Source organism: Tenebrio molitor, chromosome 9 (genome assembly GCF_963966145.1).
Source record: "Tenebrio molitor chromosome 9, icTenMoli1.1, whole genome shotgun sequence".
Taxonomy (NCBI): domain Eukaryota; kingdom Metazoa; phylum Arthropoda; class Insecta; order Coleoptera; family Tenebrionidae; genus Tenebrio; species Tenebrio molitor.
The window spans coordinates 16,434,944-16,452,430 of NC_091054.1; the positions used below are offsets into that span (position 1 = coordinate 16,434,944).

Below are 17,487 nucleotides of genomic sequence, written 5' to 3' on the forward strand. Positions count from 1 at the left end.
ATATGTACGATTAGAGGTAGCTGTCATGAGAATTTAATACATATATTTCAAAATAATTTTCCTGTTAAGTGCCACTTTCAAGGACCGCCAAATCAGCAAATAAGTTCAATAGAATTTTTTAAACATTTTTCTGACGTTTACGGTAGTCTCTTCTACACCGTAGTGCACCGTTAGTACGCCATTTTTGGGACACCCTGTACATATGTATTTTGGGTTACATTTAAAAAAAATTCAGAAGTAACTCTGTGACTAACCCTGTATTATTTGCTTTAAAAACTAAGTAATTCACAACAATATACAATATGTGCCATTACAATTTTTATGGAGATTAAACGAAGGTTTTTATTAATGGGAGCGTATATTCCATTCAAACAAACATTACATTCGCCGATAGTAAACGGAATTCCCGCACGAACTTAGTAAAGTACCTCTTTCATCTCAGCACTTTCGCTCTCTATAAAACCGACTCTCCATCATCCACTTTCATCAGTTCATCCAGAACCGTCTCAGAAAACAACAAAATGCAAAAAGTACTAATTGTTGCATCTCTCTGCTTGGTTGTGGCCTTGGCCTTGCCTTATGATCTCGTCGAAGATGAGCAAGGTCAACATTATTATGTAGTACCGGTGTCTCGTGTAAGGAGGTAAGTTTCAATTTTTCTTTTATTCTCAACAGTTTCTCAAAGACATGTTTGTTCAGGGAAACCAAATGGGACATTGAAAACCCAGGAAAGTTGAAAATTCAACACAGTGGTACCATTTTCAACAACGGCGACCACAAATTAAAAGGTGAAGCTTATGGTTCTAAGAGTTTGGTTGACAGACGTGATCCCGCAGTCTTCGGTGGGAAGCTGGATTACAATCACAACTCGGGATCAAGTCTGAGTGTGTCAGCTCAACATAAGGAACACCGTGGTACTAGAGTTGGAGTTGAAGGAAAATACAATCTGTACAGGAATGGACCTTTCCATGCAGATGTTTCTGGCAAATACGATAGAACGTATGGTGGTGCATCGTCCAATCCGTCTTTCAGTACTCATCTAACCGGAACTGTAGATTTTTGAAAAAAGTTCAAATGTATATTTTGTTATTAATTTATTTATTGTTTAGTCATGTAAAAAATCTGATGTGCCAATAATATTTAAACTTAACTCTAATAAGAAAAATATAATTGTTGAAATAATTTAATTTTGTTATTTTCATTCAAATTATAAGAAATGGAGCTTGAAGAAAATAGATTAGAACTTGGGTAAGTTGATGACAAGAGACACGTATTTTTTAAATATTATAGAGACATTAAGAAGGGCAATTGTTAGTGAGAAGGAAATAATACGTCGAGAGTTACAATTTAAATATTTATTTTGTCAGAACAAAATGATTTTTCTGTCTATAAATTCTTGTACAAAAGTAAAAATTATAACATTTAATTCTTACAATAATGTTCTAAGACTTACTGCAAAAACAATTTTGGTATGACTAAATTTTTCTAGTGGAGCTTATTCTAACATAATGTCGTAACGAAAGAAGTAAAAATTTTCTACTTTAGCTATTTATCCTACATTATGAACAGCTTATCGAACGTCTCGGATTCAACCGATCCCCTCGAAAATTAAGTGCGAAATTTGGAATAAAATTTTTTGAAGGACGGTATCTCTCTTATTTATGAGGCTGTAAGGAAATTGGGAATTATATCAGGCGGTCCCTCGGGAGCCTTCGAAAATTTCGGCCGAATTTCGTCTAGCCCAGCTCGCTAAATTTCTTCGTTAGAATTTACGGTGGCCCCTCGAGATACATTAAAATAGTATAGTATCCCTTTTTACTGTGCGACCCCATTAAACCAAAACCGGTGACCCATTTTTCATCCCCCGCCGACAATGCTCCCTTTAATTGGACTCATATTACCCCGTATCCAAATAAAGGTCAGTTCAAGGCGAAATCTCTCTTGTTGATTAAAACGCCTGCCACGTCCCGAACTTAGTTCGTTACGAAGAAAAAGTAATTTTCGCGTGTAAGTCGGAATAACGAGAAGCGGGGGCGGGGCGCCGTTGGTGGCGGCGCTTCAATAAAAGAATTTCATTTCGGATCATTGCCGTCTTGTAAACTTGTAATAAACCCTCATAAATATTACTCAATTTGGACGCTCGCTTCGCACTTGTAATTTCATCCCGGGGGAGGGCTCCACCGCACAGTTGCATCTAATTATTTTAATTACGCTGTTAACAAAGCAAAGCAGACGAACACTTGACTTTAATTAAAAGAAATCTAATAGAGGTGAGTGCGTGAGTAATTTATTCGACGGAATGAGACTCGCTGCAGGGACGTATTCTAATTTATTACAAGAATAAATACAAAAAAGCAACAACTCCAAAACAAAGTGCTCTGATGAGATGTCATGGCTCTGCTATTAGCACACAAATTAATTCTGTTAAAATTCAAACAAAAAAAATATATACATTGAGTAACAAACAAAAAAAGTGGCTAGGCAAGAAGTGTTAAGGCTATTCCATAAGATGTGCTGTTAGTACACAGTGACCAATAAAATGAGACCACCACCTGACGAGGTCCCCATACTCACCACAATTAGAATTTAAAAATTTTATTTAAAAAAAATCGTATAGTACAATCTATAATAACAGTAACATTACGCTATGGTTTCAAAATCCCCAAATCCTTTGATAAAAGTACGCACAAATCATATAGAATAGCCCTGTAACATACAAATTGATTAGTTGCGATTATTATTATTTGTGAGTTGTTTGGCTATGGCGTTTTTGAGCAGGTCCGTACCGTATTTTTTGAGAGCGTTGGTGATGGAGTCTGCAATACCCCCCGACGCAGAGCTCTGTCCGTATCTGTTGCTCTGTCCGTACGGGTTGTACCCGCCCTGGTAGTTGGGGTACCTCTGATTGTTATTGTAATTGGGGTAGCCGTTCTGTTGGGGGTTGCCTCGATACCCGGGTTGGTTGTACCCGTTGTAGCCGTTATAGCCGTTGTAGCCGCCTTGGCCTTGTTGGGGGTACGGCTGTTGGGGGTAGTTCTGTTGCGGATAGTTGGGACGAGGCTGTCCGGGATAACCGGAACCGACTTGTCCTCCTTGGTAGCCGCCACCGCCAACCGGTTGGTACGGAATGTTGGGGCGAGAGGTGGTTTCGCCGCGGGGCAGGGTCGGGTACAAATTGCCACCCCCGGGTTGGTCGTTGGGGTTTTTCAGTTCGCTGGTGTCATATCCCACTCTACCCACTACGAAGAAACAAGTTAAAACAAGTTGCGAGGAATGTCCAAAGAGAAAAACCTTTGCTGTGGTCGTCGACGCACTTGGGGGTGGTTCCGTCCATTTTGCACACTTTAGTCGGGGGACAGACGTAGTTCTTGCACGAGGCAGGCCCAGCGTTGTCCATTCTTTTACAAGTAGGGTATCTACAAAATCGATGAGTTAGTTGTGGGGTAGAGATTTGAAAGGGAGGACTCACGAGCCACATTCGTTTTGTCTTTGGTAGTAAGAACAAGGGTCAGTTTCCATCACGCACACTTCGCTGCTGAGACAACCAATGTCTTTGCACGTGCGTCCATATTCTGCCAAAAAAATTTCAAGATAATTAAGAAAAATTGCTAATCCAGAACGTCCAACGTTTTTCTTTGGCTTTGTAAGAGATAGAGGAGCTCCACAATGCAAACAAATTTCCAAAGAATCTCCAGACTGCTGTTTCAATGGGGTCTCGTAGCAATTAATACCGTGCGATCAAATAAACACGGGACAGAGTTGGTTTTGAAACTTTCAAATATTAAATTGCACCCAATGCTTATGCAACCTTTGCTACAGTGACGCATAAATGGTGGCATGAATTTAAGGGGCAAGAAATGTTTCGAGACGTTTAAAGCCAAATGTGGCTTGTTTTTATTTAATCAAAAAAAGAAATCGCAGCAGTTATTTTTCCAAATGTTCAAAGAGATTGTTGTTTAGATTAAAAACCAGCCTGTCATTTTTAAATACCTTGTAAATAAATTTAATTATAGAACTGCGGATTCATTTCTTGTTGATTTGTATTTTCATGTTTGCTAAATATTTTTCCAGAATTTTTACAACAATAAACACTGACTGGTTAAAAGTATTTAATTTGTAACTTTGTCGGCGACTTTTATCTACCTATATGCTATTTCCAAGTAGTCTAAACCACCGGAAACATTAAGTGTGAGAGGCTCTTGAACTTCACTCGTAACCTACACATTTTAACATGTTTGTATTTTATTTTAATAAAATGTGTGCTAAATAAATATTTAGAATATGTAGAAAATTTATTTGAAAAATGTGCGCCAAAATTAATGTCAGCGCCCCACACTTAATCCTGCAATAAACCCGTTTACGGCATCTCGGCACGCCACTGCTTTTTATCGAGTTTGTTGAAATTTGTTCTCATTGTACCACACGTCTGTCTAATTTGCGTTTCTGCATAATTATCTCCTTTTTCCATTAGATCTGGCAAGGTCGACACGACTGCGGTGATCTAATGGTGTGTTCATGTCGAACAAAGCAGGGGCGTAGCGAGAGGCGTCTGCTTACTCGAGTAGGAGTCCCCTAGAGCCAGGATTGCCAACAGCACGGCGCACACGTACCACACCTTCGTCATGTCGGAAGCGGGGAATACCCTGTAAAAAGAACGATCAGAAAATGGTGGATTCTAATCCATTTAATGGCGCTTTGTTAGCGAACAAAAGTCACCTTGGTGCACGTCAAAACAAAGACTGATCCGCATTAAATTGCTCATTATTCGAGTTTAGAGCCAGCCGTGGAGAGGGCGTCGTTGTCTGATTTACGGGGTTGCCAACGTACGACAGCCGACTTTACTAGTAATAACGCGGCTTTATACCGGGACGACGCTGCATGCTCCGAATTATTTACATTTTATGCTTATAATAAATTTGATAGGATTGTAGCCGGAGCCGTTAAATTTTACGGCTTTACATGCATCAATACAGGAGATGTTGTGTTACACACGTCGCTTCTCTGTGGGGATACAACCGTTTAAAAGCACAAATAAAATTTTATAAAGTGTTTACGTCGAGCCGTAACCTGATTTTCTTCCACTCGTCTGGATGCTCGACGAGCAGAGTGGCTCTCAGAATTGAAAAGTTATGGCGTTCCTCGATTGGTTTTGTTGTAATTGAGATTGACGATCAATTATACAAAGAACTGTAAAGCCGAGGAATTTCACGGCGGTGCTGGAGCACGCTCTTCACCAATAAACCAACAGTACTAAAACACCAAAGACGATTTCAATAATGTACAGAAGCTGACAACAAGCTTGATCCCAAAAACAAACCTTGCGCTACTCCCAATCTGGTTCAACTTCAAAAATATCACCTCATACTTTTTACTAATCACACCGTTGATGGCAAATTGTGCAAAACATAATAATATACTGTCTATAAAAGAATGTAGGGTCACAGATGGCTCTGGAATCACTGATGTTATTTACCTTCTTCTTAAGTGTTCAATAAATAAGTATTTTGTTGAGAGTGTTGCGACCTATCAATAATGCATTTCATTATGTTATTTTTATTTAATTTCTTTGTAAATCATCAATTTTGTCAAGCTAGGCAATAGGCAACCAGTAAAACCATTTTGGTCTGAGAGTTGCATATCGTAGATCATACTAACATTATTCGATTTCTGGTGAAAGAGTCGGCAAACTTTCAACGCCTACTAGGATCCCACATTTTTTTAGACACTCAGTAGAATATACATTTGCAGAAATATAGGAGGTCCTAAGATGAAACCTTGGGGTGCTAGAACCAGTAACGAAATACTTGTGTTTGATTTTGCAGTTGGAGGTTCAAGCTTCCAAACCATTTATTTATTTATTTATTTATTTACTTATTTATTTATTTATTTACAGTAGACATTCGTGACAATGTCCTAACGGAAAATGATAAATTGTTTATTAATAAATAATTATGTAGGTTAACAGTCGTAACTAATGTGTAAAGCAACAGCAGACTAAACATCAACGTAACGAGTAGCAAGTGCTTAAAACAATGATTAATTTGTTAAGCAAAGTGTTTATGGGAATGAGCAAGTGTTCATTGGTGGGTGTTTATGAAGTCGACGAAAGTATTTGTGAAACAATTGTTTCATCAGAAGATTTAGACTTGTTACAAATTGCTTTGGAGAAGTGCACTCATTTCGTGTTTGCTTCAGGCCGAGTTGAAAACTTTCAGGACTGACAGCGTTATGAAAGTGTTGAGGTTCTAGGATAAAGTGGGAAGTTAATCGGTGCGTTAAGAAGTGGGAAGACTGATCTTTCAGCAGTTTACAAAAACAAATTGCGACTCACTTCTCCAGCAAATTAAAGATGGTGTTTTAATTTTTCTAATTGGATTTAAAATGCAATTTATTATTTTATTTGCGAATATCTTGGAAAAAATTGTTTTCGGAAATTAAATCCACGTTTTTATTAGCGTTGTGATAACAATATTTAAAATAACAATCACTAAGAACAGTACCTTTGACCTTTTCGATTGTGGCAATAAAGAGCGATGACATAGGTGAACTCAAATATTAATTTAGCTGGAATTGTAGAGCTTGGCAGAAGTTATAAAATACCGATAACATTTCTTTGGTAAATAGAAGTTGCTGACAATCATAAAACACTGGTTGGAAACTAAAATAAGGAGTTTCTGCGAAGTTTAGATAAAGATTCTCTATGCAAATGAACGATAGTAAACATTTCTAGCTATTTTCTCCTGCATTTGCTCTTTCGAGGGCGCCAGAATTTATTTTATATGGTGTTAAATCATCTTCGGATGAACTCCTTCGACCACTGTTGTTGGTTCACAATCACTGTTGTGTAAAAGCACGCGTCTCATTTAAAAACATTTCGACTGACCGTTACCGCCTCTAGCAGAAACCCCGGGGAAAGACCGCTACCGCAAGTAGCGTGCAAAGGAGCGATGGATGCATTTTGGTTCATGTATCTGCACGTTTAACAAAATAAAAGTTGAGGCGGTGATGGTCAGGCGGGGTGTTTATAGATGAAGTTCGACCGGAAGTGTACATTATTCAAGATTATGGAAACAATAAGTGGTAAAAGTAGTAAATGGTACGGAAATTCATAATTTAGTTGCATTCGCTTCTCCTTTTGACCGGAAATTGTGTACGAAGCCATGTATGAAAAAAGTTGTAATACCTATAGGTTAGCTAAAATGTCAATTACCGAAGGAGGGAAAGAATATAAATAAATTTCAATATTTGAATAATTGAAATATATAGTATGTTTACGTCGAAGGCAAGGAAAGGTGACTGTAGGACAGGTCAAAGATGAAGTAGCGGGTGTTCATTTAAATTTATCCCCAAAGAGTTGATTGTGAAAACGCTACGGATTACAGATCACGGATCAGCTGTTTAAATCTAACCTCAATTTTGCGTTTTTTCTGTTTTTACTCTGCAGACTGACGAGTGGGGCGTTCACAATTGACTATTCAACGCCAACTTTGATGATACATATTTCAGTATTACGGTTAAGTATGTATCGACATTGGTTATTAATCATCATTTATCAAATAAAGAGAAGTTATTTCCGCTTCTATGAAATGAGGTCGAAAGCAGGAAAATGATTTAGTCTGTGCTGCTAGTCAAAAAAAAAACTGAATAAAAGAAGACAAAACATCAATTACTTAATTTAAGCAAACAACAAAACACCATTGATAAAAAAAATACGCGTCACTTTGACAATTCAAATCAAGTCGTCAAAGGTGTTGCTGATCTAATTTAAAAGTCATTGCCTACTTTCATTATAAATTTAAATTATCTCAGGGTATACCAATTTTTTTTATTAGATGCTATTGTTTATTTATCACGTCAAAGAATTGAAAAACTAAAGTTGTTTAAATTGTGTTTGAATCAAATAGGAATTGGCAAAGCAAGGACGTTACATAATTAACAAACAACCAATTCAGCAATTTGATGGAAACAGTAGTTCGGTAAATATGATGTAACTTTAACTAATTATAGTACAAAAGTCCTTTTTTTACAGAAATTAGCAAATTACTCTAAAAAAATTGTCTCATAGTGTAGCAAATTATTTATTTTGCACAATAATTCCTGGTCGTAATTGTTCCTTGGAGAGCCGCAAAGTTCACTTTTGCAGCCAATGATATTTATTTATCATCTCAATTATTTATGGCATTTATTCTTAATTTATCAGATATGAATTATCATACTCGGATTAGTTAGTTTTATTTTAGAAATTTCTTACTAAAAAATCTTTTGTGTAGCCACTAAAAATATTTTATTTAAATAATTTCGTAATAAGATATTTCCCTACAAAATTGGAATTATGTACCAGAAAGAATTCCTGTGTCATTTGGTATTTTTTGTAATATTTTCAGCAGCACTGTGATTTTGTGCTGTGTATTTTTGTGTGTAGGGCAGAACAAAAAATTGGTTCCAACATGGAACCTTGTGGGACTCCTTTATCTAAATATTAAACAATTGTCATTTTTACAAAAAATGACTGCTAAAAAAGGAAAAATCCCAGGAGAGTATAAACAACTGCAACCAAATGTAAAATAACATCAAATACTTTGCAGAAGAAAGTGGAAATTATTACGGCGTTGTTGCACTTGATGCAGTATATTTTAATATTACTTATTGAATAATTGATTTTTAAAGTTCTCACAAATGAGTCTAATTCTGATTGTAATGTTCGACATACATTACAAGAAAAAAAAAGGTTTAAAACTAGAATCTTGCGGAACTCCTTTAAATCTAATCTGATGACTATCAAAAACATTTCTTGATTTCTTTCTAAATTCCTTTTGGTTTGATTTGGTCATAAATGTGGTGATATTTACGTAAAAATACTTTGTAAAGACTTCCTAGATTAGAAGTTCTGGAATAACCAGAAATAAAAGACTATTTCTGAAATTCTAGATTTACTTCTAGAAGCAATCAAAGATGACAATTTATTAGGAAAAGACGATTGATTAACAGTTATCTCTTCATTGGTCACAGAACACGAGAGCTGAAAGATTCCTCTGTCTAAGAGCCTGATTTCAAGTTGCCTTGCGACGGTCGCACTTGTTGTCATGGTAACGTCGCAAGAGAGAAAAATGACGCATATTGGTTATTAATGTGTAGGACAAAGATAGCTACACATTTGCGCTGCACCACCTATTTGCGACTATGACTTGAAATCGGGCCCTAACTCAGCACTTTTTGCACCTTTTTATTTTGTCATTTTTCATTTCAGGAATTTCTTATGGATTGTTTAAACAACAGATTTCAGCTGAAATTGAAGATATATTTGATAAAATGGAATTTCTAGTGAAAAGGAAAATGAAGAATCCAATCTGGAATATTTGACAAAGATGCTGAATCTATTTATACAGAGATTCAGATTTGGAACTTTGTGCAAATAGTGACGATGACACTGAGATTGCAAATACGATGCAAGAGTTGTTAGCCACGCTACAGATCTAGGTTAGAACGTCTAGATCTAGCATTGATGGAAGATGAATCCCTGTCTGCTGAACCAAAGAATCAAAGGAATGAAAAGGTAAAGAAGCTGTTCGGTTCATTTGAATCAGAAAAAATACTTAAAAAGAGTGAATCTGGCAGAAACATTTTCAGTAATGCACCTAAAACATTGTAGTGCCTAAATTGTTGATTTCTTTAAGGCCTTCTCGTTTTTGTTCTTTGCAAAGGGCAACACGGGAACAGTAAATAAGCGTCTTTATCGAGCTCTTTCAAAGTTTTGGACTAATCGTGAACATCTTTCGAATTAAAATATTTCAAGTTGCCTAATCTCCCCTCCGAACCACCAGTGACCAACATTAGACTGAAACATCCACCACTCCTGCCTTCCAACCCTCTCCGACAATCAATTTAGGTCGCAGTCCGCAATCACTCCCTCTGGACACTTTAATGCCAAAATTCTTGCCGCCGCAAGAAAGGCCTCCCTTCATCTTAACCCGTTCGTGGCGGTCATTTGACAGTAAGTGGAGTTTGGTGTGGTCGAGGGTGCCGCCGAATCGATACCACCCCCAAACAAAGTCTCAAAAAGTCCTTCACCTACCATGCAAACGCCAACTTAAGCGGATTTGTTGCCGTTAAATTAGTTGGCCAAATGAGTCGCAGTGAATAACGTTGACACGTGTGACGTTCGGTTTGATTCCGCGATTGATTGGTCCATCAAAACGGCACTAAAGCAAACATCAAAAGTTAATTATTTTAAACGGTTGCGTTAATTGCGAGATTAAACGGTGATGGAGTATTAAGTGCGAATCCGAAGGACGCACGACGCATCTGGTAGTGTACACAAGACTTAGTCGGCTTTTTTCTGGTACAATGAAACTGTAATTTTCCCCAATGTGTGATTGCTTTTAAATCCCGCCGACCGAAAGCTCTTTTAAACAATAAATTATTTGGAAGTCGCTGCGAGTTTCCCTTCTCAACTTCAATATTTGTTCAATTACGATCTCTGTTTTATTCGACGGTTTGTATTACGTTTCATTTCCAGGTAGTTTTATTACTTTCCACGGAAATATGCGAAAAAGTGCAGGAATGACTTGATGAAACGCGAGATCAACAATATTAAAATTAGGAAAACAAAGATACGGCTTCGCTTGAATTAAACTCGAACCCTGCTTTATGTTGCTGTGTTTGTTGTATATGTTTATGTGAAAAAATACCGACATTTTCTTTCCGCCTGGCTCCTACGAAAACAAATGGAAAAGGCCTCTTCATTTCGTTCTTTCCCTTGGACTAATTTTTAATGCGACGTTCGCTGCTGTTGTTACATTGCTTTATCTAAACGTCACCGCTGTCAAAGGTTAAAATAGTAAATTTTTCTTGTTTTTATCAAATCAACTCTATTCCAACAATTTCAGTTACACAATATTATTAAATCACCAACAACTTTCGCGCAAATTTCGTGTTACCACAATTACCACATTTACTAAGTAAATATCTTTCCGAAGATTTAAGCAAATATTGTGCCACACTGTAGCTAATACATGTGTTTAGGAATAAACTGGTATGTACCAACAATCCCTTTTACAGAATCGCACCAAAATCAATTGTTTCAGTTCTGAGGTCCCTCAGGGGTCTAAATTGAAACCACTCTTATTCCACATTCGTCAGTAATATTGCCGCATTCTCATGCACAACAAATTTTTGTTTTGTGATTGTTTAAATGTTCTAATCGTTTCAACAGCATCAGCTATCGTTCGTCTTCTTCGTTGTATTTTTTTTTTTTTTTTTTTGTCAACTGCTAAAATGGTGAATTACACCAATTCTTAATCGACAGAGATGGTGACTTGTGTGGTGAAGCGTTTGAAAGTGTTTCACAAGCACCACCGTGATGGGCAAAGATCGAGAGAGGTCCTGGAAATAGAGCCAGGACTTTTCGAAGTTTTGTCAAAATGTAAAAACATGGAGAGTTTAGCGGAACTGTGAATGGTATTTGAAGTCAGTGGTAGTGATAGCAAATCCATTTTGAATTTTATCTCTTAAAGGAGGGTCTTTTTTTATTATTATAAAGAAAAGTTAGTATCGCTGAGTTCTGTCATAGGCTAAAATAATCCAATTCATTTGCATTATTTGTAACGGATTATTCCATTTTTGATATTGTCTAAAATCGTAATATACAAGTTTAAATTAATTGGTTTATTTGTCGTAACGATTGGATAATTTAAATTTAAATAACTAAAATGTAAAGATTGTTTAAAGTGTAGTCAAAATATTTGCACATGATAGTAAATTATGTCATTAAGAGTAGAACTCCTAGGATTTGAAGTGTTTCAATTCCGGTTCCAAAATAGCCGATTTTCGACCGCTTGAAGATAAAATTTAAATTTGCACATTTCATTAATGGACCTGAAAGTCATTATTGACAAAATTTGTTTGGCTTACAGGTAGATGAATTTTGCAGTTTTCCAGGAAAATGGCTCTGAATCACGTGATCAATGTTGTCTTCTGCGATGGGCCGCAAGCGAGAATCATTTATCTTGTCATGTCAGGAGTAAATTATTCTACCGTGTTCTGATAACACTCTAATCAAATTCAATTGGAGAGAAACTGGATGACCGTGCAGACTACGAAATGATCCACATTGTCCCTTTCAAGTGCACACTGCGACTGTTGTCAGCTATTGTCCTGCTGCATTTAAAATTAGTCAATTTTAAAATGGAAAACAAGCGAGTGTGGCGCTTTTTGGTGGGCATTAAGAGTGTCCCAAATGTCCCCAAAAAAAAAAGGTTAAGTTCTTGATGATTCTATAACAATTTTCAGAGTCTTGAAAAGAATGTAGAAGAAACCTTGTGGCCTACTAAATCAGAATCTAACGACGAATAATGACAATAAAAATATCCGTTGTAATAAATAAATGCGGCCTCGATGCCGTGCTCCCTTTTATAATAAAAATAGTAACGATTGCAAATGTAAAATTGTATTTGTAATTTTTAAGACGAATAAACATCTTTTGCCTTTCCATTCCTCAGAGTTACTGGAAAAGGATTCACATTCCAGCAATGCTAGATCTAGATGTCCACTTGTAGCATTGCTAATGTCTCGTGCATCCTCGCATTTGCAGTCTGAATGTCATGGTCACTACTGGAAGGAAATTCCAAATATGAATCTGCATAAACAGATTTAGCATCTTTGTCAAATCTTCGAGATTTTACTCTTTTACGCTCCTTTTCGCTGAAAATTTCATTTATCAAATGTATCTTCGATTCTGCTAAAAGCTCTTGTTCAAACAATACACAAGAAATTTCTGAATTGAAAAATGACAATATCTAAAAAGTTGCAAAAAATACTTATTTCGACACACAAATCTTTCGGCTTTGATTGCATCTAGAAGTAAATCTAGAATTTTAGAAATGCTCTTACATTTTTCTTAATTATTCCAGAACTCCTAATTTAGTACTTTACAAAACGTTTTTTAAAGAAAAGTCATCACATTTATGACTAAATTCATTTATGAAATGTTTAAAAATTAAGTAAAAAATACTGCATCAAATGCAATATGGTCGTCATAATTTTTGCATTTTTCTGCAATGTATTTGACAAGATATAAGTCTCACAAGTTTCCACGTTCGAACCAATTTTTTGTTCCTTCTTTAAAAAATATACAGCACAAAATCACAATACATACTGCTAAAACTATATCGTGTAACTGAACAAAAAAAATGTATTAGGATAAATAATCCATAGTGCTTTCATAATTGAACCGCCGTATTATTATTATTATTATTATACAATTTTTCATTTACATTTTGATCTATTCGTTCTTAATTTTTTTGGTCGAGGCTATTTTTACAAATAAATGTATCGATTTTGAAATGACTAGGGACATTAACCTAAATTTTAAGCTACTCTTTGAGTTAACATGCAAGAACGGTTTTAGCAAATAATCAATATTGTGCTAGGAAACTACGACGCCAGTACAAAACAGAAAAGAAAATTGTGTAAATCTCCTTTACAAAGGTCAAAGACTAAAGAGCACAGATAAAGTTTCGATAATGTTTCGGCCCGCCGCAAAACTAACTAGCAAACACCTTGTAACACCATGTGTACAGAAAAAATAATAAATAAGAAGCAACGTTTCCTATTCCTATTTGTTATAGTAATCGTACAAGCGTAGACTGTTATTGCACCTTAAATTAACCTTGAAAAAATATTAGATTATAAATTTGATGCATATATGGTTTTCTGTTATTAATAGGTAAAACAAGGTCACTGTCTCACCTTAAAATTTACAAAAACGTAAATAAGCAATTAATAAAAGTACCACCAATGTTTTCCAAGTACCTATTTATATTTAAATAAAAATCAAATACTGGAGGACGAGGATTATAGTATTATTATCCTTCAAACTTTTCAGTTTGAGAAACGTTTTGTCTGTTAGACATGACAAAACAAAAATTTTAAAAAGATAAAAAAAAGTCTTCATTTGTAATTCAATTAAAAAAAGTGAAAGCAACTTTTATTAAATCAATTAGAACATCCAATACAAGAAAATATTTCAAAATGAATAATAAACAATGCGAAGTTGAAAAAGATATTTAAAAATAAAATTAAAACACAAATTTAAAATTATAAACAACTAAAATAAAGAAATACATTTTTTTAGATTTTTCTTGGTCATCTTGGATCTTAGTATTAATTTAATTATTAAAACATCACGTAGCGTAGTCTTCTGACCAATCTTTTTTTTTAGAAAATACATATATGGAAGTTTACGACGCTGCCAAAATTTGTTAAATATCTAAAACCTCATATAAGATCACAATGTGCAAAAATGAAATCAGAATAATTTGTTATATCAGACACACGGACTACATGGATAAATAATGTATTTGAAGCAACTTTCACACATACAAAAATTGGTTGCCTATCACTGTCACTGTTACAAATTTAGATTAATGAACATTTAGATACGCCTTTGATAAAACCGCTCTGAACGTTTGTAACAAAAATCTTTTCCTTATTACTCATCCCCTCTGAATTATTTAGCGTTAAGTTGCTCTAGTGAGCATAAATCTGGCGTGCATGGAGGATTACTCATTTTGGATCAGTTGCGTCACCGTCTCTAGCAACTCGACGATAGTTAAATGTGACCAAAACAGAACGGATGTGGGGTGTCAGTTTTTGCGTAAGGACGAAAAGATGGATTTTGCAGAATTTGATCAATTAGGTTGGCTTTTATTGTTTCCACACAAAAAAATCTGGTTCTTTTGCTTCACTACAAACATCGCGAGGGTAGAAAAATCATAATTTAAGCAAAACTCAACACACTACAATTTCCTCAATTCTTAATTGCTCTATTTTGCTGAGTAGTCTTTTTCATTTATTTCTTTTCTGTAAGATCTGATCTCAAGTGTTAGTCAACGACCTTGCTCTTTGTCTTTTTGGCAAATTTCTCGGGAAGTTTTGTTTATTTATTTTTTAATTTTAGCTTTTTTACTCCTGGACTTTTGTTTATCTTCCATATTTCCCTCAATAATCTATTTTACTATTCATCTAGTTCTATTCCCTTCTTTTCTCATTAAGTTGTAATAATCTGAAGTCTAACCAGTTGTAACCAGAGTAGAAAGGACTTTTTGTGCTTCGCCCAGTTCCCGACCTTGACTTCATCTCGGTCTTCAATCATTCAAGACCGAGACGAAGTCAAAAAGTCCTTATTTCGGTCTCTGGGCTTAGCACAAAAAGACTCACTTCTACTCTTAATGATATAATCTACTATTCTTTTATACATAATTATTGATAAATACATTCCAAACAAAATAAATGTACCTCATGAAATTTTAACCAAGAAAACTACAAATATCTATACAACGTCTGTTAGAATAAAAATGCTCACAGATAACTCAAAATATTATTGCAAATCTATACAGCTAAGATGGCCACATTTGCATATTTAAATTTGCAAAAAAATGAAATTTCAAACTCTGCGTATTAGATCCAGTGAAACTCGTTGACATTATCTATGTTTACACACACAAACATTTCCAACTTGTTTATTTATGAATACCGTTGTGAATCAGCCTAATTTTTCACATTACTGCAATAATTTGATTATTACGACTTATCTAACTAACAACTGTAAAATTCTGTAAACTTTTCCTGCGCCCACAGCTCGAATTAGCCAAACAAAATTGCTAACACTCCATTCTATTCATTTCTTTTCTAAAAATTCTCTAATAGTAATTAGCACTTACAATATTTGCGAAGAACGTGCGCTAATGTTTACTGCATCAACAACCGCTGTTGATTTAGCGGTAACGCTAGTTAAGTTGTCCAAAATTTTCTCAAAGAAATAAATAAGACAACAATGAAAAAATACCAACGAAGGAGAGTTAATTGGCAAAGTGGATATTAATGGCAGGTTAAGCCGAGCATTATGATGGTGATGATAATAATAATGATAATAACCTTCACTCATGGAATGAGTGAATTATTGAACATTTTAAGGGTTTTTCTTTTTATATTTTTATTTATCTGGTAAATGGTGACAATGATTATTATTATAGGTAACGAGTAAGTACTTTAATTTGATTCTTATTGGACAATAATAAAGCATTACTATTATTATTATTATTTTTGGTTAGTTGTTATGGCATATTAAGCCATAATATAATGATGATAATAACCTTCACTCATTTAATAAGTAAGATATTGGATATTTCAAGGCTTTTTACTTAAGTTTAAAATAGAATTGTCGAAATAAGTATGAAGAGATCTTAATCGAAGTATCTAAATGAGGGGCGGCAACCTTTCAAGCTAAAATAAGCCGCCAAAAACGCTAAAGTTGGCAGTCTTTAATCACAGAGCAAACACAGCGACACATCAAATTTATTTTTAAATCATGAATACCTCATTTTCCAAACATAAAAACGCAAACATTCGCGTGTAAATTCAACAATTAACCAACTCTTAAGGTCGCCGCAAAAATCGCTTCACTCGACTGTTAGTTGCTCTTCGGGAGCATCGATACGTCGAAATAAATATGACGACTTTGACACGATTGCGATAACCTCGGTACCATTCCTTGGAAAACGCAGTGCACACCGCACCCACACACCAAAACGCAATCAAGTCGCCTACCTGGTCGATGTTCGGCTGTCTGTCAACTTGTCAAAAACTGTCAACTGAAGCAAGCGCGCCACTACAACAACACCGCGAAGAATCAACTGGCCAACTGCCAGTTTCTTCAATCTTGCGAGCGGATCTAGATAGATTGACGTCACACAACCATGGTCGCGCTACTTTCGCCGCGCAGATCGGCGCGCCGCAGGGCCCGGCTTCCGGACCCATCCTGTTACGACCTGGGTGATTTGACGGCGGGGTTGTTTCGATGGACCCATGAGAGGGCACGTTAGCGTGAGGTGGGCGCGGCGTGGTTCGAATAAACAATCAAGTCGTTTCGTGGGTCTGAGATGAATGTTGCGAGTTGCTAAACAAATATTGACGTTAAATTCGACTATTACGTATAGATTCTTGGGCGGTGGTAAGTTTGAAATTCGTTTATGAGGGGTGAGTTGAGGGATGGGAATGTCATCGATTTGGGGTGAGGAATTCGGGTTGCGAAAATGCACGTGGAACGTGGGAAGGAAGTGATTGGAGGAAGGAGGAAAATGGGAAATTTTTAGGGAATCCGGTCGGGGAGAAATTCAGAGATTCAAAGAAATACGGCTGAGGAGTTGGTACGCGAGTTTTTGTGTACAATCTGAGTAGAATTAATATATTTTTAAATGATAAAAATTTTAGAATATTCTTGATGTTCGCAAAGGCGTCGATTAAATTATTCACTACATTTGAAACGGTGAATAAAACTAATTTAATAAAAAAAAAAATAGAACATACTTTTATACTTCTGTAAAAATACACCACACCATAATAAATAAATTACAAATATATTTTGAAATTCTAAATATGTCTTTCGAGGTAGGTACATAGGTAGATAATAAAATTAGTATGAAGTGAAAG

The 17,487-nt window shown here is 35.6% G+C and overlaps 1 protein-coding gene and 2 long non-coding RNA genes across 4 annotated transcripts; 2 read left to right on the forward strand and 1 right to left on the reverse strand.

Moving 5' to 3' along the window:
• Positions 1–325: 325 nt before the first annotated feature.
• Positions 326–1,182, forward strand: LOC138137995 (uncharacterized). Its single transcript, XR_011161937.1, has 2 exons — positions 326–643; positions 700–1,182. It is a non-coding gene; the product is annotated as an uncharacterized lncRNA (long non-coding RNA).
• Positions 1,183–1,340: 158 nt separating this feature from the next.
• Positions 1,341–16,763, reverse strand: LOC138137994 (annexin A7-like). 2 transcript variants are annotated; one of them, XM_069057642.1, is made up of 6 exons: positions 16,606–16,762; positions 4,558–4,643; positions 3,470–3,572; positions 3,292–3,416; positions 2,787–3,239; positions 1,341–2,706 (listed from the first exon to the last, which is right to left on the reverse strand). In XM_069057642.1, the coding sequence occupies exons 2-6, from the start codon at positions 4,622–4,624 to the stop codon at positions 2,654–2,656; spliced, it is 801 nt and encodes a 266-aa protein (XP_068913743.1). In that variant the 5' UTR covers positions 4,625–4,643; positions 16,606–16,762; the 3' UTR covers positions 1,341–2,653. The 2 variants fall into 2 exon arrangements, with proteins under 2 accessions (XP_068913743.1, XP_068913745.1); XM_069057644.1 differs by having other exon boundaries at positions 1,341–3,239; positions 16,606–16,763.
• Positions 10,892–12,487, forward strand: LOC138137996 (uncharacterized). The gene is made up of 2 exons (XR_011161938.1): positions 10,892–11,032; positions 11,085–12,487. It is a non-coding gene; the product is annotated as an uncharacterized lncRNA (long non-coding RNA).
• Positions 16,764–17,487: the final 724 nt, after the last annotated feature.

What these genes read in the sequence shown, in the direction of transcription:
- LOC138137994 (XM_069057644.1), bottom strand. Translation starts at nt 4,624, where the DNA reads ATGACGAAGGTGTGGTACGTGTGCGCCGTGCTGTTGGCAATCCTGGCT. An exon ending in TCTAGGGGACTCCTACTCGA is followed by an intron (nt 3,573 to 4,557) that starts GTAAGCAGACGC and finishes TTTTTTTGGCAG; the next exon opens with AATATGGACGCACGTGCAAA. An exon ending in CGTCGACGACCACAGCAAAG is followed by an intron (nt 3,240 to 3,291) that starts GTTTTTCTCTTT and finishes GTTTCTTCGTAG; the next exon opens with TGGGTAGAGTGGGATATGAC.